The 25,835-nt window shown below is 60.6% G+C and overlaps 3 protein-coding genes across 10 annotated transcripts in view; all 3 read right to left on the bottom strand.

Annotated features, from left to right (window-relative positions):
- Positions 1-3,349: 3,349 nt before the first annotated feature.
- On the bottom strand, positions 3,350-8,049 carry NAA10 (N-alpha-acetyltransferase 10, NatA catalytic subunit). Of its 3 annotated transcripts, none has more exons than XM_027609250.1 (8): positions 7,845-8,048; positions 7,316-7,414; positions 7,016-7,056; positions 5,916-5,961; positions 5,715-5,830; positions 5,467-5,511; positions 4,086-4,170; positions 3,350-3,682 (listed from the first exon to the last, which is right to left on the bottom strand). In XM_027609250.1, exons 1-8 carry the CDS (start codon positions 7,863-7,865, stop codon positions 3,446-3,448), a joined length of 690 nt encoding a protein of 229 aa, XP_027465051.1. In that variant the 5' UTR covers positions 7,866-8,048; the 3' UTR covers positions 3,350-3,445. The 3 variants fall into 3 exon arrangements, with proteins under 3 accessions (XP_027465051.1, XP_027465050.1, XP_027465053.1); XM_027609249.1 differs by having other exon boundaries at positions 6,998-7,056; positions 7,845-8,045; XM_027609252.1 differs by having other exon boundaries at positions 3,392-3,689; positions 6,998-7,056; positions 7,845-8,049.
- A 255-nt stretch (positions 8,050-8,304) lies between these two features.
- On the bottom strand, positions 8,305-14,994 carry LOC113930554 (renin binding protein). Of its 2 annotated transcripts, XM_035725769.1 has the most exons (11): positions 14,889-14,994; positions 14,487-14,596; positions 14,253-14,328; positions 14,000-14,075; positions 13,657-13,829; positions 12,853-13,077; positions 12,168-12,249; positions 11,627-11,802; positions 10,842-10,973; positions 8,551-8,638; positions 8,305-8,456 (listed from the first exon to the last, which is right to left on the bottom strand). In XM_035725769.1, the coding sequence occupies exons 1-11, from the start codon at positions 14,913-14,915 to the stop codon at positions 8,326-8,328; spliced, it is 1,296 nt and encodes a 431-aa protein (XP_035581662.1). In that variant the 5' UTR covers positions 14,916-14,994; the 3' UTR covers positions 8,305-8,325. The 2 variants fall into 2 exon arrangements, with proteins under 2 accessions (XP_035581662.1, XP_035581661.1); XM_035725768.1 differs by lacking the exon at positions 14,889-14,994 and having other exon boundaries at positions 14,487-14,882.
- A 1,772-nt stretch (positions 14,995-16,766) lies between these two features.
- HCFC1 (host cell factor C1) overlaps positions 16,767-25,835 on the bottom strand; it is a 25,370-nt gene continuing 16,301 nt past the window's right edge. Inside the window, exons 17-26 of one of the 5 annotated variants that reach the window (XM_027608017.2) lie at positions 24,059-25,580; positions 23,557-23,720; positions 22,440-23,016; positions 21,732-22,055; positions 21,429-21,547; positions 21,208-21,345; positions 20,669-20,854; positions 19,754-20,054; positions 19,154-19,217; positions 16,767-18,902 (exon numbers count right to left, since the gene is read on the bottom strand). In XM_027608017.2, coding sequence (XP_027463818.1) covers positions 18,863-18,902; positions 19,154-19,217; positions 19,754-20,054; positions 20,669-20,854; positions 21,208-21,345; positions 21,429-21,547; positions 21,732-22,055; positions 22,440-23,016; positions 23,557-23,720; positions 24,059-25,580 — 3,435 coding nt within the window. In that variant the 3' untranslated portion in view covers positions 16,767-18,862. The remainder of the gene's footprint in view (positions 18,903-19,153; positions 19,218-19,753; positions 20,055-20,668; positions 20,855-21,207; positions 21,346-21,428; positions 21,548-21,731; positions 22,056-22,439; positions 23,017-23,556; positions 23,721-24,058; positions 25,581-25,835) is intronic. The other 4 variants (XM_027608019.2, XM_027608018.2, XM_027608020.2 and 1 more) reach the window with 4 other exon arrangements.

Below are 25,835 nucleotides of genomic sequence, written 5' to 3'. Positions count from 1 at the left end.
CGCCGAGCTGGGAGCCGGATGTGGGACTCGATCCCAGGACTCTGGGATCATGACCTGAGCCGAAGGCAGCCGCTTAACCAACTGAGCCACCCAGGCGCCCATATTTTTTTTAAAGATCTTATTTATTCACTTGAGACACAGAGATACAGAAAGAGAGAGAGAGCATGAGCAGGGAGAGAGGCAGAGGGAGAAGGAGAGGCAGGCTCCTCGCTGAGCCAGGAGCCTGATGCGGGGCTTCATCCCAGGACCCTGGAATCACGACCCGAGCAGAAGGCAGATGCTTAACCATCTGAGCCACCCAGGTGCCCCAAGGCCACTGCTTTAAAACTTGACATAAGCCCTGGCTTTTAGGATGCTCGTTTGGCCTTTGAGGCCCTAGTGCTTGCTCTATCTTCAGCTACATTACTCCCCTTCAAAGAATCCAAAAGCCCATTATCCCGCAGAAGATGAGGACCAGATGTGTGGGACCTTGCACAAGGTGTTGAGGAGTGGAGCATGCACTCGGTCCTGAGGGGTGACCTCAGGGCTGACATAGGTCAAGTATGCTGTGCGGAGGGACGGGCTAGAGGGAGATGAGATCAATGTTACAGCCGTCCATGTCAGAGCGAGAAGGGACGAGAATATTAATTGGGCAGTGAAGGTCCCATACGAAGATGCTGTGAGGCCCCTATTTTCCTACAAGTCGGATTTCCAGAAGAAGCTTAAGAACGGGGGCTTCCTTGGGGGGGGGGCGCCTGGGTGGCTCAGTTGTTAAACGTCTGCCTGCGGCTCAGGTCATGATCCGGGGGTCCTGGGATCGAGCCCTACGTGGAGTTCCCTGCTCAGCAAGGAGCCTGCTTCTCCCTCTGCCCCTCCCAATGCTTGTGCATTCTCTCTCTCAAATAAAATCTTAAAAAAAAAAGAATGGGGGCTTCTGGGGTCAAGGTTGTGCACCCAGTCTGTGTACAGGTTCATCCCTTGGGGAGACGTGCCCGGAGCCCAGAGAAGGTAAGGGTGCGCCTGCTTTCCCACCGTCTGCCTTCCAGCCCCAGCTCCGCTCAGCAAGCCCTGCACAGAAGCGGCCCCTCCCACAGGCGGGTGCTGCAGAGACCGGGAAAGAGCTGGGCCCCAAGGGCCGCTCGGGCCTGCGGCTTCCCCTCTCCCCTCCCCGCCCCGCCCCCGCCGCGGCCCCCACCTCCGCCCAGGAAACCCAACCGCCTGGAAGCGGCCTAGCGTCAACCTGCCGCCAGGGACACAGGGCACGGAGGGCAGAGGGCGGGCCAGGTCCCTGTGGGCCGGCCGAGGGCGGAAGGAGGGTGCGGCCCAGCGCCGTGGGAGCCTCCGCGGACTTCCCCCCCGCCCGCTCCCGACCAGCGCTGGGGCGCGGCCGAGGCAGTGCGCATGCTCGCCCCGCCCGGGAAGGCCCGCCCCGCCGCCGCCAGACCAGTCAGAGCCTGGGAAAGAAGGCGGTGGCGGCTGACGAAGAGGAAGGGACTGACGCCAGGCGCAGGGGGCGGGGCAAGGCTCCAGCTCCCCCTCCCAGAGCGCGCCGGCGAACGGGCGGGCTGGCGCAGGCGCACCTTTGTAGCCTCGCCCTCTCTAGTCTGGGCTTCCCCGGAGGCCTGATGGTCACGTGCCAGGCGCCGGCCAGAGAGAAAACGGAGCTCTGGGCCCCCGGTGGCGAATTACTCAGCCTAGCAGGGGAGCCGGGCGCTATCTGCAGTAGCAGGCGCATGAAGTACAGTGACAGCTTTGGAGTACTGACCTCTGCTGGGAGGTGGGCAACCCAGGCAGAGCCTGCCCAGGGACTAACAGCAGCAAGTGATTACACTGCAGCCAGAGGGAAGGGCAGGGACAAAGGCACGGGAGCAAATCTTAGGGCTGGAGTAAAACCACAAAAACGGAGGGCTTACAGAAACACACCCAGGAGCACCTGGGTGGCTCAGTCGTTAAGCGTCTGCCTTCGGCTCAGGTCGTGATCCCAGGGTCCTGGGATCGAGCCCCGCATCGGGCTCCCCGCTCAGCGGGAAGCCTGCTTCTTCCGCTCCCCCTGCTTGTGCTCCCTCTCTCGCTGTGTATCTCTCTCTTTCTCTCTCTGTCAAATAAATAAATAAAATCTTTAAAAAAAATGAAAGAAACACACCCATAAATACAGAGCACAAACTGCTGGTTGCCAGAGGGGAGGGGGGGTGGGGGATGGGTAAAATGGGTGCAGGGAAGTGGGAGATACAGACTTCCAGTGATGGAATGACTATGTCACGGGAATAAAAGGCACAGCACAGTGAATACAGCATGATATTGTGATAGCACTGTATGGTGACCCACGGTAGCTACACTTGTGGTGAGCATCGCAGTACAGAGAGAGATGTTGCATCACTATGCTGCGCACCTGAAACTAATGTAACATTGTGCGTCAACTATACTCAACCCCCCCCCCAAAAATGGAGGGCTTATAGTCTGCAGGAAATGACATTACGCATTTGTCAAAAAACAGAATGCAGGGCGCCTGGGTGGCTCAGTCGTTAGGCGTCTGCCTTCGGCTCAGGTCATGATCCCGGGGTCCTGGGATCGAGCCCCGCATCGGGCTCCCTGCTCCGCGGGAAGCCTGCTTCTCCCTCTCCCACTCCCCCTGCTTGTGTTCCCTCTCTCATTGTGTCTCTGTCAAATAATAAAAAAAAAAACAATGCACAACACAAAGAAGGAAATGTAAAGCCTGGACTATAGTTAATTATCGATATTGGCTCATCAACTAACAAATGCAACATTTAATACAAAATGTTAATAGGGGAAAACTGTGAGGGGGCAGGGAGGTACATGGAAACTGTACTATCTGCTCAGTCCTGTAAACCTAAAACTGTACTAAAAATAAAGTCTATTTCCAAATGAAGGTTTAGGTTAGGGGGCAGACTCTATGGGTATTACGGTGGTCAAACACACAAGACTTTCTGATCTCTTGGATGGCAGGGGAGGGAGGAATCGAGGACAGTTAGTTGCCAGGGCTTGAGCAACTGGGTAGCTGGTTGGGCCATTACCAGACAAGGACATCCAGTGAACAGCTGGATTTTACGCATCAGGAGCCCAGCAAGGCAGTGGCAGAGCAGGGCTCAGAAGGCAGAGCATCTGCCTCCCTGGCAGGGACTGGCTTCCAGAACTCCAGGGTCTCCCTCCCCTGGGCCCAAAGGTGCCAAAAGCCATTGGACTTAGGAGCCCCACCTCTAAATCCCTGACAAAGCTCTTCCCTTCTACTTGGGCTTTGGCAGGACACACGGTGCCAAGAGACTACGAGGTCCATATCCACAGGGACACAGAGGGGCTGGGGAGAGGCAGTCCCCCACCCTCTCCACCAATGTGCACACTCGCACGCACAAACTCCCCAAGGCCACTGGGTGAAGTTTATTGTGAAACCTCGAGGGGCAGCGAGGACAGAACGGGCATGTCAGGGTGGGGAGAGGAGCAAGTGCAGGCTCTAGGAGGCGGAGTCAGAGGCCTCTGAGCTGTCCTTGACGTCGGTGCTTTCTGTGGTCTCGCTGACCTCGCTGAGATCCTTGCTGTCCCCACCGCTATCCTCAGCAGCCAGGCCCTTCTCCTCACGACAGGCCTCTCCCGAGCTTGGAAGTGAGTTGCCTCTGCTCTCCACCTTGTTCTCGATGGAGCCCAGCACCACGTGCCTGCCCTTCTCCTTCAGCTCCAGGTGCCGCCTCAGCTGCCGCCAGGAGTCCGGGGAGACGCAGGAGGAAGGAGACAGGGCCTAAGTCTCCAGGCCACGCGGGCCCCCTCCTGCCACCCACGCTGGGGATGGGGGAAGCCTGCACCTGTCACTTGCTGGGGGCAGCAGGGCCAGGGCAGGGCCCTTTCTCCTCTGCCCAGCTGTGTCTCACCCCTGAACCCTGGGGGCCCTAGTTCTCAGCACATCCAAGGGCCTCCTCCCTCCCCTCTGCCACCACGCCTCAGACAGTACAGGCTGCCGCAGAGAATGACACCTTGGGGGCGACAGCCTCCTTTACAGCCCTGCCACGGCCCAGCTCCCCACCTGTCAGCTGAGGAACGGAGATGAAGAGGGCCAGGCCTCCCGGCTGTGAGGGCACCAGTCCCCTGGGGACACTTACCTCATCGGCCATCTGGGTGAGGTCCCGCTTCATGGCGTATGCATCTTCCCCATCTGCGTAGTACTTGGGCTCCACTTCGCTGATCCTGGGGGCGGGAGGTGCAGAAAAGAACGACCCAAATCAGAGGGCAAATTCTCCTCAGTCTTCTGGCATTCTCGGCCAGTGGGACAGCATATCTACTTTCCCCCGAAGGACCCTTTTGGAGACAGCAAGCCCCATCTCCCTCTGTGCTCTCCGGCAGTTAAGCAGTAAGTAGCCCCCAGTGCCTTTACGCCTCTGCGGGCTGCCACTGTCCTTTGTCCCTAACCTGGCTCGCAAGGATCGGTTTCTGCGGTGTATTATGAGCTGAAGCCCTGAATTTAGCCATCCCCTTCTCTCCATGCCCTGTTCCGTGTCTCTGACTCAACAAGGAAGACTGACTCCTGCGCCTAGCAACTGGAACCGAGGAGGACGGGTGCTGGGGCCCTGGTTCCTGACAGTCACTGCCAGACCATGTGACCCCCTGCTCTGAGCAGCTTAGGGGCCAAGCCTGCACGGGGAGGGGGTGGGGGGTGGGGAGGAATGTACGTGCAGACTCAGGTACCTTGCCACTGTTTGGAAGGGGCGTGGACGTGATAGCCTAGGAGAGCCTGGCAGCCCTAAGACCTCAGAATTGTTGGCCACCAGAGACATCTGCATCCAGATCAAAGATCCCTCCCTAAATGCCCGTCCCAACGGTCCCTCTTCATCCCCCACCAAACTGAAGCTAAAGCTGTCTCTGTGGGCCCTCCATCCCCAGCCTCACTTTCAAGCAGCTTTCGCCACCAGGTACTGTCGTATCACTTCCCTGCCAGGCTTTCTCTGTCCTGTGCCAGGCACACAGAGACTCCCATGTCCCCAAGTGGGCTTGCCCTCATCCACCAGGACACCCCAGAACTCTAGATCCCTCCACTGCTCTTGCCGAAGGCCCTACCTGCCTGGACGTGCTTAGGTTTCTGTAGCACCACATTCTCCTTTCTCCCGGTCCCTCTTAGATGCTTCTAGGTGCCAGGTCACCTTGGGCCCTGCTTCTGCTCATGTCCCGGGCCCTCACCTCTACTCCTGAAGCTTAACCAAGAAGCCTGTGTGCCCTCCACCTAGCCCTAGCCGACATCAGGCAACACAGCAAGCCACACCAAACACTCTCCTGCATCACAACACGCAGCTGCTGTTGCCACCGAGACTGAAGACATCCTGGTAATGTGTGGAGTCCACAGCCTGCTTCCCATCTCAGCCGACTCCAGGTCTTTCCTCCAGCCACCCCCATCCCCCCACCTGGAAGGCAGCTCAGCCCATCTCAGATGCCTGGATGAGCCACATCTGTGACCACCCCGTTCCATTAGAAAAGTCTCGAGCTACTTACTGAAAGTTGAGAGTGTTGGAATAGAGGTGCAGGGCGGCCCGGTTACTGCAGGAGAACAAGGCACTGCTGAGCTGCACAGACTTGGCCAGACAGGGACAGCATGTCCAGGTCCAGCCCCTCCTCCTAGCGCCCCCCTCCCCACTAATCCCACTTCCCAGATCTTCTCCAAAAGCCAGGGCACCCCAGGACCCACATCAAGACAGCATCTCCTCCCCGACCCTCCTCCCTCCCTCAGCCCTGGCTTCCACCTCTTCCTGACATGCAGGGAGACGTATTTGGCATTGAAGTTCTCTATCATGGCTCGGGAGGCCTGGTCCATCAGCTTCTGAGCCAGGCCGAGGCGTCGGTGGGAACGCTTCACAGCCTGGTGGGAGAAGGATGGGACCTCAAGGGCTGCCCCAACTAAACCCACCTCCACCCCTGCCAGAACCTGGGCGGGTCCTACGCACCAGCGAAGTTATATGTCCATGGGGCACATCATCCGGATCCTCTTCCCTAAAGCAAGAAGAAAGGAGAGGCTAGAAAGGAGCCTGGTGCAGATGCAGTCACCCCACACCCCCGGTGCATACGCAGAGCAGGAGCACCAACTCCTCTGCTGGCTCCAGGGTTGGGGAAAGCTGGGACTCTCAAAACCCCACGCAGCAGCCACAACACAAGCGCAGTGTCAATGGAGCACAATGGAAATGCTGACCATGCTATAAAGAACTGAGCTATCAAGCCATGAAAAGACATGGAGGAACTTTCAATGTGCATGACTTAAGTGAAAGGAGCCAATTCGAAAAGGCCCCCTACTGTATGATTCCAACCATATGACATTCTAGAAAAGGCAAAACTACAGACAGTAAGTAAATATGTCGGTGGTTGGCGTGGGGAAGGGGGGGGGGAGAAGAAATGAAATAATACGGAAGATTTTTAGGACACTGAAACTACTGATTCTAGAACAGCAGATACTTATTATATACGTGTGTCCAAGTCCACAGAAAATACAACACAAAGTGTGAACCCTAATATAAACCATGACCTTTAGTAATGAAGCAATACTGCTTCATCAACAGTCACAAATGTACTCCAAGGTGTTAGCGATAGACGAAACTAGGGGTCAAAGGGCAGGGGGTGTATGGGAACTCAATACTTTCCACTGATTTTGTAAACCCAAAACGGAACTAAAAATCAGTAGATTAATTCATTAAAACAAGAAAAACCGGGGCGCCTGGGTGGCTCAGTTGGTTAAGCGACTGCCTTCGGCTCAGGTCATGATCCTGGCGTCCCGGGATCGAGTCCCACATCGGGTTCCCTGCTCAGCAGGGAGTCTGCTTCTCCCTCTGACCCTCTCCCCTCTCGTGCTCTCTATCTCTCATTCTCTCTCAAATAAATAAATAAAATCTTTAAAAAAAACCAAAAAAACAAAGAAAAAAAAAGAAAAACCGATACAGGGCAGCATCCACCAGACACACGTGGTGTTGGTGCCCCCCCCCCCCAATCCACTCCCAACTCAGGCACCAGGTTTCTGTCTCCTTCCTTGGTGACTCACATTTTGGCCAGGACGTACCCCACAATCTTCCCGTTCTCATCCTCTGCGATGTAAGAGAGCTAGGTGACAGGGAGGAGAAAGAAGTTAGAAAATAACTTCCTGTCAGAGCTGGAGGAGCCCTTGGCAGACACTTGGCCCCACTGCCGGCCTGTCACTGTGTGCATGACAGCAACCGATCAAGTGGCGAGTTTAGTGACAGCTCCTGATCTCTAGGTCCAGTGGCTTGGTTTCCTTCCACACACCCCACTGCTGCTCCTCCCACTTGGATTCTCCCTGGCCTGGTTTTCTTCCCCACCCCCAAATTCCAAAGCTGCCCACCTGGGGCCAGGAAAGGCCATGGTAGAAGTAGTATTTCATCTGGTAGTTCTCCGGCAGACACAGCAGATTGCAGTGCTGCATGTTCATTAGGTCCTCCGGCTGCGGGGAAGGCAGGCAGTGGAATGCAGTCAGGCCAGGGGCTGTGGTGACTAAGTAGGCCTCAGCCACGTTAGAACCCTGCTCCCTGTCTGTCTACTCATCGACCCCCACCCCCGCAGGGCTGGGCGGGCGCTGTGACTATCTGTCTTTGCACAGGCCTGGCGCACAGCCGCTGTGCAAAAAACATCTGTTCCAGGAATGGACGTGAGCGCCAGGAGGTTCCGGGACACCATGCAACTGAGCCCCGACATCCCTGTTCCGGTAGGTCCAGCCCCACGGGGACGATGGCCTTCACCTGTCTGTGCCCTGAGGCCGCAGGCGTGTGGGGCGACCGGCCCGGTGCTCGGCCGGGCCCCTCGGGAGCATGCGCACGCGGCCCCGGGGCCGCGCACCCACGCGGCGCGGACAGCCTCCCGTCCCTGTCCCTCACCCTCGCATTGCGGATGTTCATAACGGCGGCGGGGCACGCGGTTCTCAGCGGGTCGTAAACGCGCAGTCAGCTGCCGCCGCTCTCCAAGGCGACACCGGGGCGGCCAGGCCGGGGCTGGGGCTGGGGCTGGAGCTGGGGCTCGGGAATCGCGGGGGCGGCGGCGGAAGGGGCGGCGCGCACCAGGCCCGGCCATCGGCCGGAAGTGCCCGCCGCCGAACCCGCCCTCGCGGCCTCTGGGCCAATGCTTGGGACGGGGGCCGGGGCGGGAGTGGGGCCTGTCCGCGAGGCGGGGCGGGGCGCGGGGCGCGCCAATGGTCGGGCGAGCCCCGGCGCGGGGCGGGCCTATCAGAGGAGTGGGGCGGCCCGGCGCGCGGGGCGGGCCGGGGTCTGCCGTAGGCTAGTACGCTCCAGCCGACTCCGTGCTACCCTCCTCCCGCGAGCCCACAGACGAACGCACACCGGCAGCGCAGCAGGCTCAGTTTTATTTCGCGCCTTGGCGGGCGGGGGGTACGGCGGGAGGGGAGCCGGGACTCGGGGCCAGGGTGAGGTGGCTCAGCAGGGCGCCCAGCATCTCCTCGCACATGGCGAGGCACCTCGGCACATGGAAGCAGCCTGCGGGGAGAGGCAGGACAGCGGGTTGGGAGGCCCAGGGACAGCCGACTGCCCCAAGCCCCTGCGGCCCCCGCCCTTTCTGTCCCCCACTCACCTTTGAAAGGACCCCCTTTGATGGTGAGAGCGACCTTCCCCTCTTGGGTCAAGTAGCCAAACCATTCCCCGTACTCAGGATCGCGAAACTGGAATAACAAGATAATGACAGCCTGGGCCTGCAGGAGTCTCCCAGGTGTCACAAGGCCAGTAAAAGGGGCGCTCACTGTCCCCACCGCACCCCTACCGCGGGGTCAGAGCCAGGGCTGACCCCAGGTCATGTGGCTCCAGAATCGGTGCTTTTATTATTTTTTAGTTAAGATTTTATTTTTTTATTTGACAGAGAGACACAAGGAACACGAGCAGGGGGAGTGGGAGAGGGAGAAGCAGGCTTCCCGCGGAGCGGGGAGCCCGATGCGGGGGCTCGATCCCAGGACCCTGGGATCAGGACCTGAGCCGAAGGCAAACGCTTAACGACTGAGCCACCCAGGCGCCCCAGAATCAGTGCTTTTAAAAGCGAGACCGCATCCAGGACAAAGATGAAGGCCTGGGGCTTTTCCTCTTTCTGCCTGGGGATGGGAGTGTGCAGCTAGACAACCCGGGGGGGGGGAGGGGGCCACAGGCTGTGACTTGAAACACTACAGAGAGGGCCTAAGAAGCACCCTGTTTGGGGATGACGAGAATGTTTTACATTTTGATAGATACACAGATGTGGTTACACAGATGCATACCTTGTTATATCTTAGTGAACCGAACACTTCGGATATGTTTTACTATGTATAAATTGTACTTCAATAAAACTGACTTAAAGAAACAAGGAGAACCCTGGTGGAGGTGCTGACCTTCATGTAACTTTGTAGCAAGTTGCTTCCTCAGGGAGGAGTCTGCTGGAGATTCTCTCTCCCCCTCTCCCTCTGCCCCCTCCCACCCCACCACCCTCCCCCTTCGCTTGCACGTGTGGGCACGCACACACTCTCTCTAAAATAAATAAATCTTCCTTAAAAAATAAAATGTATTCTTGGGGCACCTGGGTGGCTCAGTCGATTAAGCATCTGCCTTTGGCTTGGGTCATGATCCCAGAGTTCTGCTCAGCGGGGAGTCGGCTTCTCCCTCTGCCCCTCCCCTCACTCCTGCTCTCTGGCTCACTTTCTCTCAAATAAATAATCTTAAACAAATAAAGTGTATTCTTTAAATTTCACTTTATGCAGTTAAAACTGGTGGCCTCTAACACACGTTCCTTATCAATTCATTCACTATTAAGATAATAGCCTCAGGTCTCCTGATTCCCGTGTTTGGAAGTCGTCATTGTGTGTGTGCGCGCGCAGTACTTATGGACACATTTAGGATCTCTCTTGATGACAAAGTCTGGCACTGTTAATACCACCGTGGAAGTGAACGTTGGATTCCAATTAGAGGTTAGTGCAAATGAAGGTGTCATTTTCTCCCAGGTTTCGAAGCCCACATACCCCGGAATAAGACCACCTATATGGTCCCTCCTGTGCTGGGATCTACCAATGGAGTGTGGATCGCGACTTTAGAAACACACCAGGAATCTTCATTCATCACTAGGCTCAACGCCCAAGGTGCCCCCTAAGCAGCAGCTAGTACATCACTCTGTTCATAGTGCTTGGCCTCTGGTGGACCCCTGGCTTCCTTCCGACCTCACAACTGATTCTTGTCTCCTTTGCTGGGCCCTCCTAATCCCTCTTCTCTTTTCCTTCTGTACCCCAAAGCTTACTTTGCCTCACAACTCACAGTATCATCTATATTCTTATGATACCCAAGTGATCGTGGCCAGCCCAGACTCTGACCCCTCTGCCCACTGCAGCTCACACCCCAGGCCACCATCCTCACCTGTCTCCCTGCCTTTGCCCGTGCTCTACAGCCTCCCCTCCCCCCAGGACCCAGTAATATGCCTAAATCCCACAAGGTAACTCCTCTGTGCAGAGCAACCCCTTCTGCCTTTGCTCCTTCCCACTCGCCCCCCAGTCCCGACCTTGATCTATTTTCCAAAGCTGTCATTGCCATCCACATGTTTGTGTGTTTACTTGTTTATAGTCTACCCCCCCCCCACACACACACATCAGCTCCAGAGGGGCAGGAGCTGCTTCGCTGATTGCATAGAGGGCACCCGGGTCCAGACCTCCAGGAACTCAGGCCAGCTGAGGGACCATGCCCAGTGAGGGGGAGAAGGGAGTGTGGAATTAGCCTCCCCATCCCGGCCTGCCTAGCCTCCTCCCACAGCCCAAGAGAGCCTGGCTGTAGCCCGCCTGGAGAGGGATGGCTGCCTGCTGTTCCCTCCGCACCCACGCTGAGCCCAGGGAGAGCTATGGGCCAGGAAGCAGCACTTACCTGGCGGAAGGTGTACTCAGCCACCTGGTAGAAGAGGTGCAGCAAGGCAGGGTCCCCGCTGTCACTGTAGCCCATGAGGAAGGCAATCATGGCTTCACTGTGTGGCCACCAGAGCTTCATGGCCCACTCCAGCTGAGAGCAGAGCAGTGGCAGGTGTCTGAGAGCCCTGGGTCCCACCCTCTGCTGCCCCGCTAAGCCCATCCTCCAGATCTTGGCTCAGGCTCCAGCCGGCCCAATCACTTGGAGCTTCATCACGGGATGGATGTCCCTGAGGGTCTGAATGGCCCCTCTGAATGGGACTAGCTTCCTGACCCGGATGCACCCCCGAGCCACCCCTTCCAAAGGGCCAGGGTGGGGTGGCCTCCCCTTTGACCCTGGAATTGAAACCCTGTCTGCCTGCTCAGCCTGTCTAAAGCCCGATGGACACCAGCTCCTGCCGATGGCAGGGTCAGTCACCCTTTGCAGATCTCAGCAGGATCAAAACACAAGCAGAGGCATCATCAGATCTAAGGGTGCAAATCTGCTCCTGCTACTGACGCCTGAGAATCACCCAGAGCGCCTTTCAAAGATGAAGGGGACAGATGTCTCAGAAGTGGCATTGTCTGCACATGAGGTTGAGGGCCGCTGGCCTAGAAGTCAAGAGTTTACCACCAGGGTCACACTGGGCGAGTTCGTCACTCTGAGACTCAGGTCCCCCTCCGTGAAATGGGTGATGACAGCGCCCACCTCCCAGGGAAGAAAGCCTTGAACAGGCTAGTACCATGTGGCCCTGGGCACATTCCCACCTGGGTAGGGCAGAGGCCATCAGCATCCTGGAAGTAGAAGAGGCCTCCATGGTCAGGGTCCCATCCAGAGCGGAAAGGCAACAATAGGAACTTGTTGATAACGTGAGCTCGAAGCTTGGGGTCACCCTTCCTGATGGCGTAACGGAGCAGGAACCAGCCAGCTTCCAGCGCATGGCCTGGTGAGTGCTTGGGGTTAAGGCAGGCAGTGGATCCCCCCCTCCACAGGCAGGGGGGTCCACCTCCTGTGCTGACCACAGGTGCCTCCCTTCCTCCTCCACCAACTGTGGGAGCTGCTCTGAGCTCACCCCACAGCCACTCTCCTGCAGAAAGCTTGCCCTCCCGGTCTGTCCCAGACTCTCTTTCCTGCTGCTGACACCCCAGCCTGGGAGGCCTGTCCCGGCTTCTCTGCCTGGTCCTCAGTAGCAGGTGGGGGGTGGAGGGAGGAAGGCAGACCCCAGGCGCTCCCGACATCTGAAGCCCACAACCTGACACTGAGCATTCCCTTCCTCCTGGGCCACCCCCAGCCTACTCTACGCCTCACCTGGGTTCTGGTGCCTCCCCAGGCAACCAGAAAGTTCCTCACTGTCCTCTGACACGTTCTCCAGCACAGCCTGTCCATCCCTCTGCAGAGGAGGGAGGAACAGAAGGTAAAACTGCCTTCAGCTCCTGCCCACCAACCAGAAAGGCCCGCCCGCCCGCCCTTCCCTCTGTCATCTGCAGTCCTGGGCAGGCCTGGCTCAGGGCGGGGGGGGGGGGGTGGATTTGAGAAGGAGCCCAAGGGCCTGAATGGGTTCTGACCCTTGCCTGGGCCCCCGAGGTGGGAAGGGTGACACACTGAATGGGGGCTGAGATTAGGTCACCTGGGCTGCCCACAGAGGCCCGGAAGAACTTGGGTCTGGCTGGGTTTCCTGCTCTCTAACGTGCCAGGGCTTCTGGCACCTTCCCTCCCGGCCTTGGCCCCAGCAGGCTCCCTGGAGCCCTCTGCCTTTCCCAGGGTCTAGGCTCCTGGGCCCCAGCCATGCTCCCCGCCCCCACCCCCGCCATGTCTCCCCCGTCTGTATAAGGGGGCCACCGAGGCCCAGCTGGGGGTGTGGGTGTAGGCAGAGGAGGTGCCCCAGGGCATAGGGAGTGGGAGCCACCTTGCGCCCCCCCCCCCCCAACTCCCAGGCCCCATCTGGCAGGTGAATGTCAGCCTCCCGTCCCCTGGGTGTGTCCCCCCCCCCAACCTGGACATGCCGCAGAATCCTCTGGGCACACCAGTCCCCCAGCTCCGCGTAGTTGCCCGCCAGCTCCTCGTCCGCCTCTCCGAGCTGGTCCACTAGGTTGAGCAGCATCATGGGCACCGCCATGGACTCGGAGGCCAGGGCCCCGGGGAGACGGGGCCGGCCCAGCCCCGACGGGTCCTCCCGCACCCAGTACACGATCTGATCCATCATCTCCACCGCTTCCTTCTGGGTGGGGAGAAAGGGAGACGAGGGGAGGCCCAGGCCGAGGCCGCCCCCCTGCGCAGTCTGGTCCCTCAGGTCCTGACCCGGGGTGGGAGAGCCTTGTCCTCCCACCCGCTCACGGGACACCTGCACCAAGGGCCTCCTCTGGGCCCGGCCCTGGGTTGGGTGAGGGGGGGCAGGGGTGGATCTGTCCCACCCTGCCTCGGGGGGCTCCCAGTTTGTGGGTGCAGGCCACTCCCAGGCAGTGAGGTCGGGTCTGAAAGCCCAAGGGGCTCCGGGGAGGAAGGAGAGCTCCCTTCCAGCCAGAGCCGGGTGTGGATTGGTCTCTCTCTGCTGTGTGCGGAATCAGAGGTAAAGACTGCAGGGAGGGGGCGCCCCTCCCAGTACAGCACAATGAGGGGAGTGTTGCCAGCAGCCCTGGGGCCATGGGGGCCCAGAGGAAGGACTGACATTGGCAACAGACCCAGCCTGCAGACAGAGCCCAGGGAGGAGGCTTGCACACAGAACAGGAATGCATCAGGTGGTCAGGTCCCGCTCAGGTGAGGGCATGGAGACTCATAAGGCAGCCTTCCTCCCACACACCTGGTAACGCGCTTCCCCAGTCACCCGCCACAGCTCGTTCATGGCCATGGTGTAGAAACACTCGCTGAAGATGGTCCGCTGCACCTTGACCGGGCGGCCGTCCCGTGTTAGCGCGAAGGCGCACTTCTTTCCGGGAGGTGCCACTCGGGCATAACGCAGCAAAAATTCGCCACCTGGTGGTTGGGAAGTTGGCATGCTAGAACTCAGGTGAGGACGCCCCCCCCACCCCACTCCCCCCCCGCCCCCCCCCCGCGCCGCCGACCCGTCACTGCTTCTCAACCTCCCTAGGAACTAGAGTAAACTTGGAGGTGCCTCTGGGGACATGGGGACACGGAGGGGGCACCTGCTTTCGCTGAATCCAGAAGTTCAGGGCTGCGGAAACGCTCCAGTTTTCGGTACAGGCGACAATACATCCACACCTGTGGGGGAGTAGAGGGAATATGGCCGAAGTGGGGAGCAGCGGGGGTGCTTAGGTGCCCCCGTCACGGGAGGAGGAGTGTGGAGATGACCGGCCTTGTGCGTGCAGACTGAGGACAGGCCAAGCTGACTCCAGCTTCTGCCTCTGGGAGAGCGTCTAGCCTGGGCACATCCCCTACCTGCCTCCCCTGCAGCCAGACATACTTGAGGTCATCATACACCTGCCCATCTCGACCAAGGCATGTGAAGAAACCCCTGTGGGATGCATAGTATTAGCAAAGGGGGGAAGGGGCCTGGCATCCACCGGATCCACTGCTCTGCTGGGCTCAGCAGATCTGAGTCAGCTGACAGTGAGGTGGGGGCTCAGGAGGGGCAAAGACCCCTGCTGAGGGCACCAGAAGGGCGAGGCGCACCCATGCTCTTGGTCGTGAGAGTGCTCCATCCAGAAAGCCACCACACGGTCCAGTTCCTGCTCCACACGCTCCTTCCAGGTCTGCAGAGCCTCTCGCTCCTTTTCCATGTCCTGGGGGGAACTCGGGACTTGGAGACACAGCTTCCCCACAGACCTCCCCATCTTCCTAGGTCCCAACCTCCCCAACAGGCTCCTCTGTGCCCCAGGTCACCCCACACTCCAGTGGACCCAGGGCTGCCTGAGCCGTCTCCCCTGGGCCCCCAGGCCTCAGAACCCAGAACTCAGGGTTCCCCACACCCTTGCACGGAGCTGTCCTCTGGCCCGGCCCGGCCCCAGGACTGACCCCACCGTCCTGAGAATCCTCCAGGACAACACCCTCCCCACTACGGGCCCCACCACTGGCCTGCCACACTCGGAGACCCCCGCTCATCCTTCCGTCTCCTCCAGGAAGCCAGACAGAGCTGGTCTTGGTCCCGTGACTGTCACTCAGCTGACCCAGCCGTGCCCCACCCGCCCCCTCCTCCCGGAGGTTCCGCAGAGTCTGGGGGCGGGGCTTGGCGCTCGCATGGCTCCGCCCCCGTGCTCCGGCACCGCCCCACGCTCGCTGGCCAAGACCCTTGAGCCGCAGAGCAGGGCAGAGCTGCAGCAGTGAGCACTGCTGGGCGCCCTCGGCTCGAGATCTTCCTGATGGGAAATGCTGGGTGAACTGGCAGGGCACTCTGGCGCGGGCAACACGGGCCTGGCTCCCGCACATCTGCTCCTCCCAGCCACCTCTCCCCACCCTTGAACTGAGTTGGGGGGAGTGGTGGGGGAGGGGCCCGGGCAGGGCAGGGCTTGCTGAGGGTGGTGGCCCCAGCTCTTGCTTAGGGGAGGTCCTGGCTTTGGGTCCAGCTGGGCTTACACCCACCCACCCTGCTCACAGAGGCATGTCATTAGTTATGATATATCCCTTCACGCCCAGCCTCTCCCCGTGCTTTTCCAGCACTGCCCCCCTCATGCCTAGCCAAGGACAAGCCTTTGATATGTGGAAGGTTCTAAGGTTCCTGTGGACGAGCATGCTGGCCTTGGGTCCAGTGGATGGGGCCTTGGCCAATCCCAAGGCAGAGAACTGGTACCTCAAGGCAGGTGAGTGGAGGGATGGTGGATGTGGGTGCCACACGGCCATCTGACACACACCTGGCAGATCTGCACAGGCCCCCACCCCTCTGCGGCCAGCCCCACACGGACCCCTTTCACCGGCTGGCCGGCACCTTCCCACCCCCAGCCATCACTCCTACTGCTCCAACTTGAAGGGCATGTGCCCACCCCAACCCCCACCCCGACCACTGGGTTCCAAATCAGATCAGAACTGGTGCCATGGGGAAAACAGAGCCATGGTTCCTGGTATCATGATCAACAGGACAGGGCCCAACATGAGACACTGAACCCAGTGGAGTGAGCACCAGGGAGAGGCTTGCCCTGGGAGGCTTCCCAGGAGAGGTGGCCATGAGCTGGCATGGCGTGGGCACACACGCCCAAAGGGCAGGGATGGAACGACTGGATGAGAAGGTAACGAGGACATCTCCCCACGCCCCTTGGGTCCCTAGCACGAGCCCCACGTCCCCGCACGGCTCCTACTGGCCGGTCGGCACGACCCCCTCATGCCCCCATCCACTTAACCCCAGCTGTCCCACCCACGCTAGCGACACCACCACCAGTTGGACTGCCAGAGTTTGTTCAGTAGAAGTTCTGCTCCTTCTCTTTGGAGCCTGACGTGTGCACGAGGGAGCCAGCAGCGTGAGGAGTCACTCCTGCAGCACCTGCTGAGTCTCAGACACAGGAACCACCCCATGGGCGAGCCAGGTCTGTCCTGGGGAGCACTCTGGGGGACCTGAGCTCTCGGTGCAAAGAGCCCAGCTCAGCCCTCCCCACCCGTCCGAGGAGGACAGCGGCTGGTACCTGCCAGTCCCCTGTCCCAGTCCCCCGGCCTCTGGGTGGGGAAGGGAGGAAAGGCGATCTGGTCTCTAGACAGGGACTTGGCAGCAACTGCCCAGGGAGCCCCTTGGCCTCTAAACCATGGCTACTGTGGGACCTTTTGTGAGGAACCAGGTCCTGGCCCAGCTCAGTCCCTAGGACTGTGCGCCTCGGCGGAGCCTTGAAACTTGGGAGGCAATCGGGAACCCTGCTAACTGCCCTTTGAGCAAGAGGCTCCTAGAGGTTTGGTGAGCCACGGGGGTGGGTGGTGGCGTCACACCTCCAGCCTCCTCCCTGGGAGTCCTGGACACAGTAAAAGAGCAGGTGGTTATTTCAAAAAAAGTCTTTTAATTGTTCAAAATAGCACAAAACGACATCGCACTATGGTAATATTGAGTCACGGGGGTTACTCTACAATAGATGAACGGGTGTACTGTTCTCAGAAATGAGAGAAATCAAAGGGCGCTCAGGAGAAGGGACAGGGAAAACAACGGGACCAGGCGAGTGGGCTCCAAGGTGACTGACTAAACGTGACATTTTCCACAGCGAAGTATACTATAATACAACAAACCAGAGGCCCCAGAAGATGCGGGCCAGTGGCAGGGGTCTGCGGAGGCCGGGCCCCTCACTGCAGCTCATCTCCAGGGCAGAGATGGGGGGGGGGGTCTGAAAAGATTGGCTGCTCGCTTTAAATCCTTCTGCACAACCCGCTGGCAAGCCTTGCTCAGTGCCTAAAGCTTGGGTGTGGGGCAGAAAGCTGTCTCATGAGCCACACTAAGAAGTGCCCCAAGCCTCCCAAGTTTGGCCCTGGGAGGATGGCCATGGCCCTGCAAATTCACAGACCTGGTGTTGGTAGCCTGCTTCTTCCCCGTGGTCTCTCCTGGGTGACACCACACATCTGCTCTCCCAGGCTGCTCTCTGAGATGGAGTTGCCCTCCATCCCCTCACCCCACCCCTTTTGAAACTTTTGCCCGTAGGGGGTGGCTGCAGGAAGCAGCAGTTGAGGGTGGCAGATACTCTTAAGCCAGTTTGCCAAGGAGGGAGCCTGGGGGCTGGTGGGGGGGAGGGGGGGGTCAGAGGGAGGGGGGGTGGGGGGGATGTTGAGAGCCCTGCGAACCCACGACCTGCTCCTCCTCAGAAACCTGACTTTAGGCTCCAGCAGACTCTCAAGCTCAATCCTACAGGTGTAGAGCAATCACCCATGGGGAGTGAGGTCTGACAGCTCACCCCTCCTTTGTCCCAGAGGCCTGGGGACAAGCAAAGGGGCAGACGGCAGGGGCCAGCAAGAGGAAATTGGGCCAGGCAGCCAACACCAGGCCCGCAGGGGAGAATCCACGCCTCTCCTGTGCCAGCTGCCCCCAGCTTTTCTTCCAGAAAGATCCCTGCCAAGGCTTAGCCAAGGAGAAAAAAGTAAAAGTTAAAAAATAAAAAAAAAAAGATACACATTCTGTACACAGCTAACAACAACAACAAAAAAAGGGACAAAACCCCACACACTAAGGCTAAAATTACAATAAAAATGTTAACTTCATCAATTCCAACTTAAAAAAAATACAACAAATGCAGCAGTTGGTGGTGTGGCCCCTAGCCCCGACCCAGGGGCCAAAGCCAGGCTCGGTGGGGGCTACTCTACGCCCCGCTGGGAGTCAGGAGATTTGCACAGAACACTGCTCAGGCCACCACGGGCTCATTCCTCCCCCTTTCTTTCTTCTTCCTTCCTTTCTAGCTCTCTAACTGGGAAAGAAGAAGGAAGGGGCAAGGGGTGGGAGTACGAAGGCCGCTGAGACGGGGTTGGACGAAGCGGAAGCCCAGGGCCGGGAGGTGGCAGGATATCCAAAAGTAACAAAGGAAAATAGAACCAGATGGACATTGAGTGCACAGGTGCCCTGCCAATCTTCTCGGAGCAGAGGCAGGGGAGGGGAGCTGGGGGGGGGGGGGGCGCCTTTCTTCTGCTTCCATGCTGCAGCCCCTCCCGCCCTTGGTTGCCCCCCCTCAGAACCAAGGTGACAAACTGCAAGAGGCGTGCGCGTGCTGGAGGCACGTGCGTTCCGTTCCTGCGTCTCGGCTGCTTCATCCGAAGCGTCCGCCTCGCCCCCTCGAGGGCCTCGAAGTTCCGGGCTTGCTCGGCCCCCAGAGGAGGGCACTGGTAGGAGAGGAGGGGAGGGCGCACTGTCTCACTCGCTCACTGCTCTTCCAGCTCTGCCTTCTGCTTCCTCCCACAGCAACGGTAAAATGTGCTTTCTTGAGATTATTTCAAAAACAGAGGGAGAGAGAATGAGTGGCGGCGGCCAGTGGCTCCTGAGGGTGAAGTGTGAGCGCCGGGTGGGTAGGAGGGGTGGGCCCTGGCAGGTGGCGTTCCTGAAGCGGGGGTGGGGGGGGTGGGGGGGTGTCTGGCGAAGAATCCAGGTGCAGGGGAGCTGCCTCTCACTGACCATCTGCCTTAGATTTCTTTGGAGCGGATTTCCTTGGAAGAAGACAAGAAAAAGGAAAGAGAGAGCATCAGCACGGGCCCTGACGATGGCTGGGAAACCAAAGGTGGGCCTCACCGCCGGCCTCCGCCCGGCACCTCACACCAGCTCACACCAGCTCACGCCCTGTGCGCGGCCCCCACCGACGCTCAGAAGGAGACGAGCCCTACTATTTCTACCCCCGCTTCCTCCCAGTAGCCGCCTATCCCCAGCCTTAGAAGGTTCCCAAAAGGGGCTTCCTGCTCACATTTCCGGAGAGGACATGGGCCGCTTGCTGGCTGGCTTGGCGCCAGAGCTGTCTTTACTGGTTTCTGAAAGGAAAGACGGAGCGATAAGCAGCTCGGCGAGGTGGGAGGGCTGGCCGACTTCAGCCACACAGCAGCCCACAGGCCAAGAGAACGAGAGTGGAGGAGACAGGGGCACCCTGCCCGCGCCCTACAGAAGCCTGCGGAGAGGGACGGCCCCTCCTGCGTGCGCCACCTCTTGCGGTTGCCCTAGGCCCAGGCAGAGGCCCTCATGGTTCTCCCTGGTTGGCCTCATGGGAACTGGCGCAAAGCCCGACAGGGCATCCTGGGGCGTCCACTTCCCACCCTGCCCCCTGCACTTGGGCGTCACCTTGTACCTCCTACTTGAAATTCATAGTCCCCCGTCTCACTTCAAAACACCCCTGGGAGAGCTTTCCCCAAACCCGCAAATGAGGCGAGGTGCCCACGAGACCCCTCCACAGCACCCACCCTAGGTCATCTCCCCCTCAACTCCCTCATGTAAAGCTCTCCAGTCCAGCTCGGAGCCGGGTCACCGCACCTCACATGACGCTTGCCCAAGGAGCCTCCCGAACGACACCCACCTTGCAACCACCTCACTTGGGTGGCCGGGCCATAGCCCTTCTCATTGCGGGCGGCGATGCGGAAAATGATGGCGGGCTTGGTGGTGTAGTCGATGTGGGCGTTGGAGAGGCTGGAGGATTGCACCAGGCAGGAGGGGCTGGGCCCACAGTACACCCGCATGAAGGCCAGCTGGGCCGGGGTGGAACTCTTGGGCTCGCCACCGGCCTGCGAGCTCTGGATGGCCAGGTACACCGAGTACTCGATGATTTTGCCGGAGGTCACAGACGGTGGCTCCCAGGTGAGGTGAGCACCATCTGGACTCTAGAACCAAGGGGCCAGAGGTCAAGCCCTGCTGTCTGTGGCCCTTGTGACTATTTCACTCTGCCTGTCCGGGAACAGAGGAGCGAGAACACTTCGCAGCTCCCAGAACCGACTGCTCATACCTCACCCCTGTTCCTGACACAACAGAGCTATTTCACAGCAGATGCAAGGAGCTCTGAGGACATGGCCTCGCCTGCCCCGACCCGGAAGGCAGCCTGACGGAATGACGAAATAACACGAACGGGGACTCAAAGCACAGCCTCCCTTCACCTGCTCTGCCACCGACTCTGTGACCTGGCACTTAGCCTCTTGGTGCCTCGGTTTCCTCATCAGATCCCAGACCTCCTCAGGATGTCGAAGGATTGGATAAAAAAACATGTTGAACGTGGCAGGTGACAGACCCTCACTGAACACTAGCTGCCATGTCAGAGGGGGGGAGAACGAAGCCGGGTAGGGGAAGGAATTTACCCTCATCATCCTATAGCCATCTGCTGACAGGGCCAGAAGCTGCACCCCAGACCTGGCCCAGCAAGAAGGGAGCTCCCAGTGTATGGACTCGGGCTAGGCCTGCTCGACTCCAGCTGGGCACAGGGTCGCCCCACGGCAAGACTCACTTTGCTGATCTTAATGGCACAGGGGGCCCCTGGGAAACCAGGCAGACAGGTCTTAAAGGCTGAGATCTCGCTGAAGGGCCCCCGGCCGCAGGCGTTGATCCCAGCAACTCGGAACTTATAGGCTGTGCCCGGCTGCAGCTCCTGCTTCTTCAGCTGGTTGTAGTCGGGGACGGTGCCCGAGTCATCCTGGGGAAAGAGGCCGGAAGAACAGGAACAGAGAGAGAAAAAGATGACCTAAAACCCACTGTCGAGAGAGCAGCTCCGGGGTCGGGCTCCGGGGCCAGCACAGCAGTTTCCCACCCCGGGGATGGGGCAGGAGAGCAGCAATGGCGAGAGGGGAGCAGCACTGGGCTTCTTTGCAGCTTCGAGGGCCATAAGAAAAGGAAGTGTGTGGAGAAGGCTCTACACCTGGCTGTCCTCGGGCCAGCCCCAAAACGGAAGGCACCTCTGGGGAGCTTCAGAAGTTCCCACGAGCCCCGATACCTGCCTCATGGCCAGGATCCACCCACCCGAGGGCATCGGCTCCCAGGAAAACTTACGTCAGAAGGAACAGCATCATCTGGTGGCAGGAAATAATGTGTCACCATTACATTGGTACCCTTAATGACCCCCACATCAAACCACTGGTTCTCCTTCTTCACAGGCGCTTTGCTGGGCGGGGGTGGTAGGTCTGGCTTCTGGAAGGCGGGACAGAGATCAAACCCTCAGCCTTTGGGGCCCAGAGGCAGTATCCCCTGAAACCCCATCACACCAGACTCACCACACCCAGGGACTCGATGCCATTGGCCACTTCAGTCAGGGTAGCTGCAGCCTGCAGCTTTGCGGGGCTGGCTACCACCACCGGCTGGGGGGCCACAAACGTGTTGGACGGAGCCAAGCCTGTGAGGAAGAAAGACATCAGTGAGAGCGGCCCCAGAAACCTGGCTTCTGCGTGGGGAGCCCTTCCCTTGGGCCAGAATGCGCCGGTCATGCCTGTGTGGAAGCGCCCAGACGCTCGCCCCCAGACCTTTTCTCCCCAGTCAGCACAGCTCCCGGGGGGGAGGGGGGAGGCCCTCCTGCTTACTCTCGGTGGCCGTGGAGGGCAGCAGGGCCACGGTGCTGGGGACAGCCGCAGCCAGCTCACTGAGACAGTTGCTCTCGATGGTCGGGTCGTTGAGGCTGTCGGCAGGGGCCAAGGCCTCGGTGGGGAGGTGGTGGTGCTGCTGCTGGGCCTGTGCCTCCTGCAGCTGCTGCTGCTGCTGGACCAGGGCCGCCAGCTCCTGCTGCGTCAGCACGATGGGGATGGTGGTGGCCTGGCCCTCCTGGCCCTCGGCCGACAGGTGGCCCAGCTCCGCCTGCGTCACAGCCGCCGCTGCCTCGGCTGTGTCCATGGGCTCCCCGGTGCCTGCTCCGGGGGGGGGGGGAGGGCAGAGATACACACACACACACACACACACACACGCACGCGCTACTCAAGAGGAGTGCCAGCCGAGGTGGCCCAGCCACCCCCCACTCCCCTCCTAGCCTAAGGTCCCCTGGATACAGCCTCACTTCATGGCCCACCTGCACCCTGCCCTCCCCATACCAAGGGGCTCTGCCTACTCCTTGGGTGCCAAGTCCAGCCGCCCCGCTGGGCCCGCCCTCCCAATCACGTCTGAATCATGCCACGCTGGCAGGAAGGCTCCAGAACCCCCTGTCCTTGCTCCTCCCAAGGGGCCCATCTTCCCCTCAGGGCTCCCGTCTGGCCTGGACTGAAGAAGCTGCAGTGAGCACCCCCCCACCCACCACCTACCCATGACGGCCTGCTGTGCGGCCTGGAGCACCGCCTGGATGGCCAGGGCCTGGGCCTCCTCCGTGGCCGCGGCCTGAGCGGCTGCTTCGGCAGCAGCAGTTACCGCCAGCTCCTCAGGGGTGAGCCCCGTCACCATGAGGGTGGTGGTGCCCGCCTGGGCCTCAGCCATCAGCTCCTGGGGAAGGGACAACTGGTCTACTTCAGACTGTGTGGGCGGGGGCGGCTGGACCACCACAGTGGCCACCACGGCTGAGCTGGCAGGCTCCTGGCCCGAAGACGGGTCCCCTGTACTGCTCAGATCCACGGCGGCTTGGAGCTCAGGGGTCTGGGAGGCTGACAGGACCTCGGCGGACTCCCCCATCAGGGGTGTGGAGGCGGGCTGCAGGAGTTGCCGTGGCGGCAGCTGCTGGCGAGGCCCTGGCGAGGCCTGGAGTTCCTCCGGGGGCTGCAGGATGTCAACAGCAGAGAAGGGCATGTCAGAAGTTTCTGTGTTGGCTATGGTCACTGTTATCGTGGCCGGGATGGGGACTTCGGTGGTCAGAGCCCCTGGGGTAGCCTCAGTCATTGATGAGATCTTCTAGAAAGGGAGAGAAGCCCCCGTCAGAGGGGAGGAGAGAGTGGCCAGAGCCAGGCAGCCTTCATCTTTCCCCGGAGACCTGGTTTTTCATTCTCCGTGGCCAGCATCACCCCATCTGATGGGGAGGGCAGCAGGTGACTGCGCGATGCGGGGCGGGGGGCGACGGGGAGGAAGGCTGCGGCAAAGCAGGAGACCCTCGGGACCTGCTGGCCGATTTTCACCCATCCTCAGAGAGGCATCCTGGTCTAGCCAAAGGGGCGCTCCGGCTCCTGCCATGTCACCCTTACAACTTGTAGCCAAACGACAAGCCACGGGAGACAGCCACGGAAATCAAAGCGTCTCCGAGACGCGGGGGCCTGGGAGACCCCTGCCTCCTGTCCTATGACGCCCCGAGCTGCCCTTTCACGCTCAGAAGAGGGAACCGCGGAGCGGCCCTGTGCCTGGTGCGAGAGCGACACCTGGTGTCCGAGTCTGGAACAGCACAGGCCAAAAGTGCAGTGGGCAGCAGGGAGGAGACGCGGGGTCCTCCTGGGCTCTTACCGGCACCGAGGGGCCTGGGACCGGCGTGGACTGTGTCACAGTGGTCACGGCCCGCGTCAGCGTAGAGGACACGGTTGTTGTAACGGCACTGGAGCTGGTGATGTTCACGCTGTCACCCTGGGTGCTCTCCACCTCTCCTTGGTCACTGGCAGCTGGTGGGGGATCTGTAGGGGAGGGGAGTGAGCAGAGAGAGAGGTAGGGGAGGGGAGTGAGCAGAGAGAGAGGTGACGAGTAGTACTAGGCCAGCAGGGACCTGTGTGTGTGTGGGGGGGGGGGGGGGGCAGCGGCGCAGGTCAGCAGGAGCCGCAGGGCCTCCAGCTCGGTTCTGCCCCACAGGGGACACAGTCTCCTGGAGTACCCCAACCCGTGCTGGGACATCGAGCCCCAAGAAATCCAACTACTGGCCTCTGGCCAGGTGGGTCTTTTAGTTACCACGCCCTCCTCGGCCCCTGAGCTCCGGGCTCCAGGAGACGACTAACGCCACGAGGTTATCTTCACTCACCTTGGTTCGAGCTCATGTTGGCGGTGACGGTGGTGGCCGTGTGCGTGGTCCCGGTCTCGTGCGTCTCACAGGGGGGATTGGAACAGACCCTCTGTGTCGGGAAAGGAGCCAGCAACGAAGCACCGGCCTGGGGGGTGACGGTGGCCGGTGCTGCCACCTCCAGGCCGGACTCTAGGGTCCTGTGGGAGGGAACAGTATCGGGGAGCAGGGCGCCCACACTGACTGACATGGTGGTACCAGTGGAAGTGGTCTGGTGTGTCTCACAGGGGCGGCCGGCAGGAGGCTGCTGCCCTCCCTCAGGCTGGCCCGCACCCCCACTGGAGGTGGCTGTGGTGGGTGTGTGCGTGGTGCCCGTCTCGTGGGTCTCGCAGGGCGGGTTGGAGCACACCCGCTGGGCGCTGCCCGCGTTCGAGGTAGTGGCGGTGTTGGTGGTGCCCGTCTCGTGGGTCTCGCAGGGCGGGTTGGAGCAGACTTGGCTCACGGAGGCCGAGGGGCACAGCAGCGCCTCCAGGGCCGTCACAGTCACGGTGGTGCCAGGCGAGCTCTCGTACGTGGGCGTGGGGGTCCCCCGTGCCTCGCCGGGCTCCCCGGCACCCATGGCAGAGCGGACCGTGGTGGGGGTGTTGGTTGTGTGGGTGTGATGGGCCTCCAGCGGGCGCCCCACGGACACCAGCGGGCTCAAGCCAGCCACGGGGCCATCCTTGCCTCCGAGGACACCGGGTCTGAGCTGGCCGCTCATGGGAGCCAGCTGCACGAAAGCAGTGCCGCCGCGGCCGCCGGCCCCCACTGCCAGGCCCGGCCCGAGGAGTGGGCCAGCCGCGCACGGGGCCGCCCCGGTGGCCATCACAGTCATGGTGGTGCTGGTCACGCTGGTCTGGCGAGTTTGGCACAAGGGCTTCCCGGGACCCTGGGCCCCCTCCAACACCCCGGCAGCCACGCTGACCCGCACCACGGCAGGCGCGGGGCCAGCCACGCAGGCGCGCCGGGCATCTCGCTGCTGGCCGGCCACGGCGGTGGTGGCCGTGCTGGTGGTGCCGGTCTCGTGGGTCTCACGGGGCGGGTTGGAGCAGGGGCGCTGCCCGGCCATGTTGGACGTGGCGGTGGTGGCCGTGTTGGTGGTGCCCGTCTCGTGGGTCTCGCAGGGTGGGTTGGAGCACACGCGAACCACGCTGCCGTTCTGCTGCCCTACTGTCGAGGTCACGAGGGAAGCAGCCGCCTCCTGCTTGTCACAGACGAACTGCACTTGGGCGGGCTGGGGCTGCCCCCCGAGGTTGGCCACAACGGTGGTGGTGGCCGTGTTGGTGGTGCCCGTCTCGTGCGTCTCGCAGGGGGGGTTGGAGCACACCAGAGTCACGGTGCCCGGTTGCACCTCCCCCTGGCCCGAGTCAGCAATGGTGACCGTGGCCGTGGGCTGTTCTGTAGTAGGCGAGGCCAGAATGGACACGGGGAGGTCATGCACGGGCTGGGCCTCGACGCCACTGGGTGCCGTGATGAGAGTCACCTGGGTAGGCTGGGAGACAGGCTAGGGGAGATGACAGACGGGAAGAGTTACTTCTGTAACTGCCTGTCTGTCCGTCCCTCCGGCCATCCTACAGCGTTACCCATGCTGGGGGGGGGGGGGGCAGGAAACCATCCACTCAGCTCCTAAAGCGACAGCCCTGCTCTCCTTCTGACCCCCAGACACTGACTTGCTCAGGGACCAGGGAAGAGGCACGGCTTCACCTCAAAGGCCATGGGGACTGGGAAGGGGCTGTGGGGTTGGGTCCGAGGCTGGGGC

Source organism: Zalophus californianus, chromosome X (genome assembly GCF_009762305.2).
Source record: "Zalophus californianus isolate mZalCal1 chromosome X, mZalCal1.pri.v2, whole genome shotgun sequence".
NCBI classification, from domain to species: domain Eukaryota; kingdom Metazoa; phylum Chordata; class Mammalia; order Carnivora; family Otariidae; genus Zalophus; species Zalophus californianus.
Note: the sequence above shows the minus strand (reverse complement) of the source record. Positions and strands in the feature narration are given on the sequence as shown.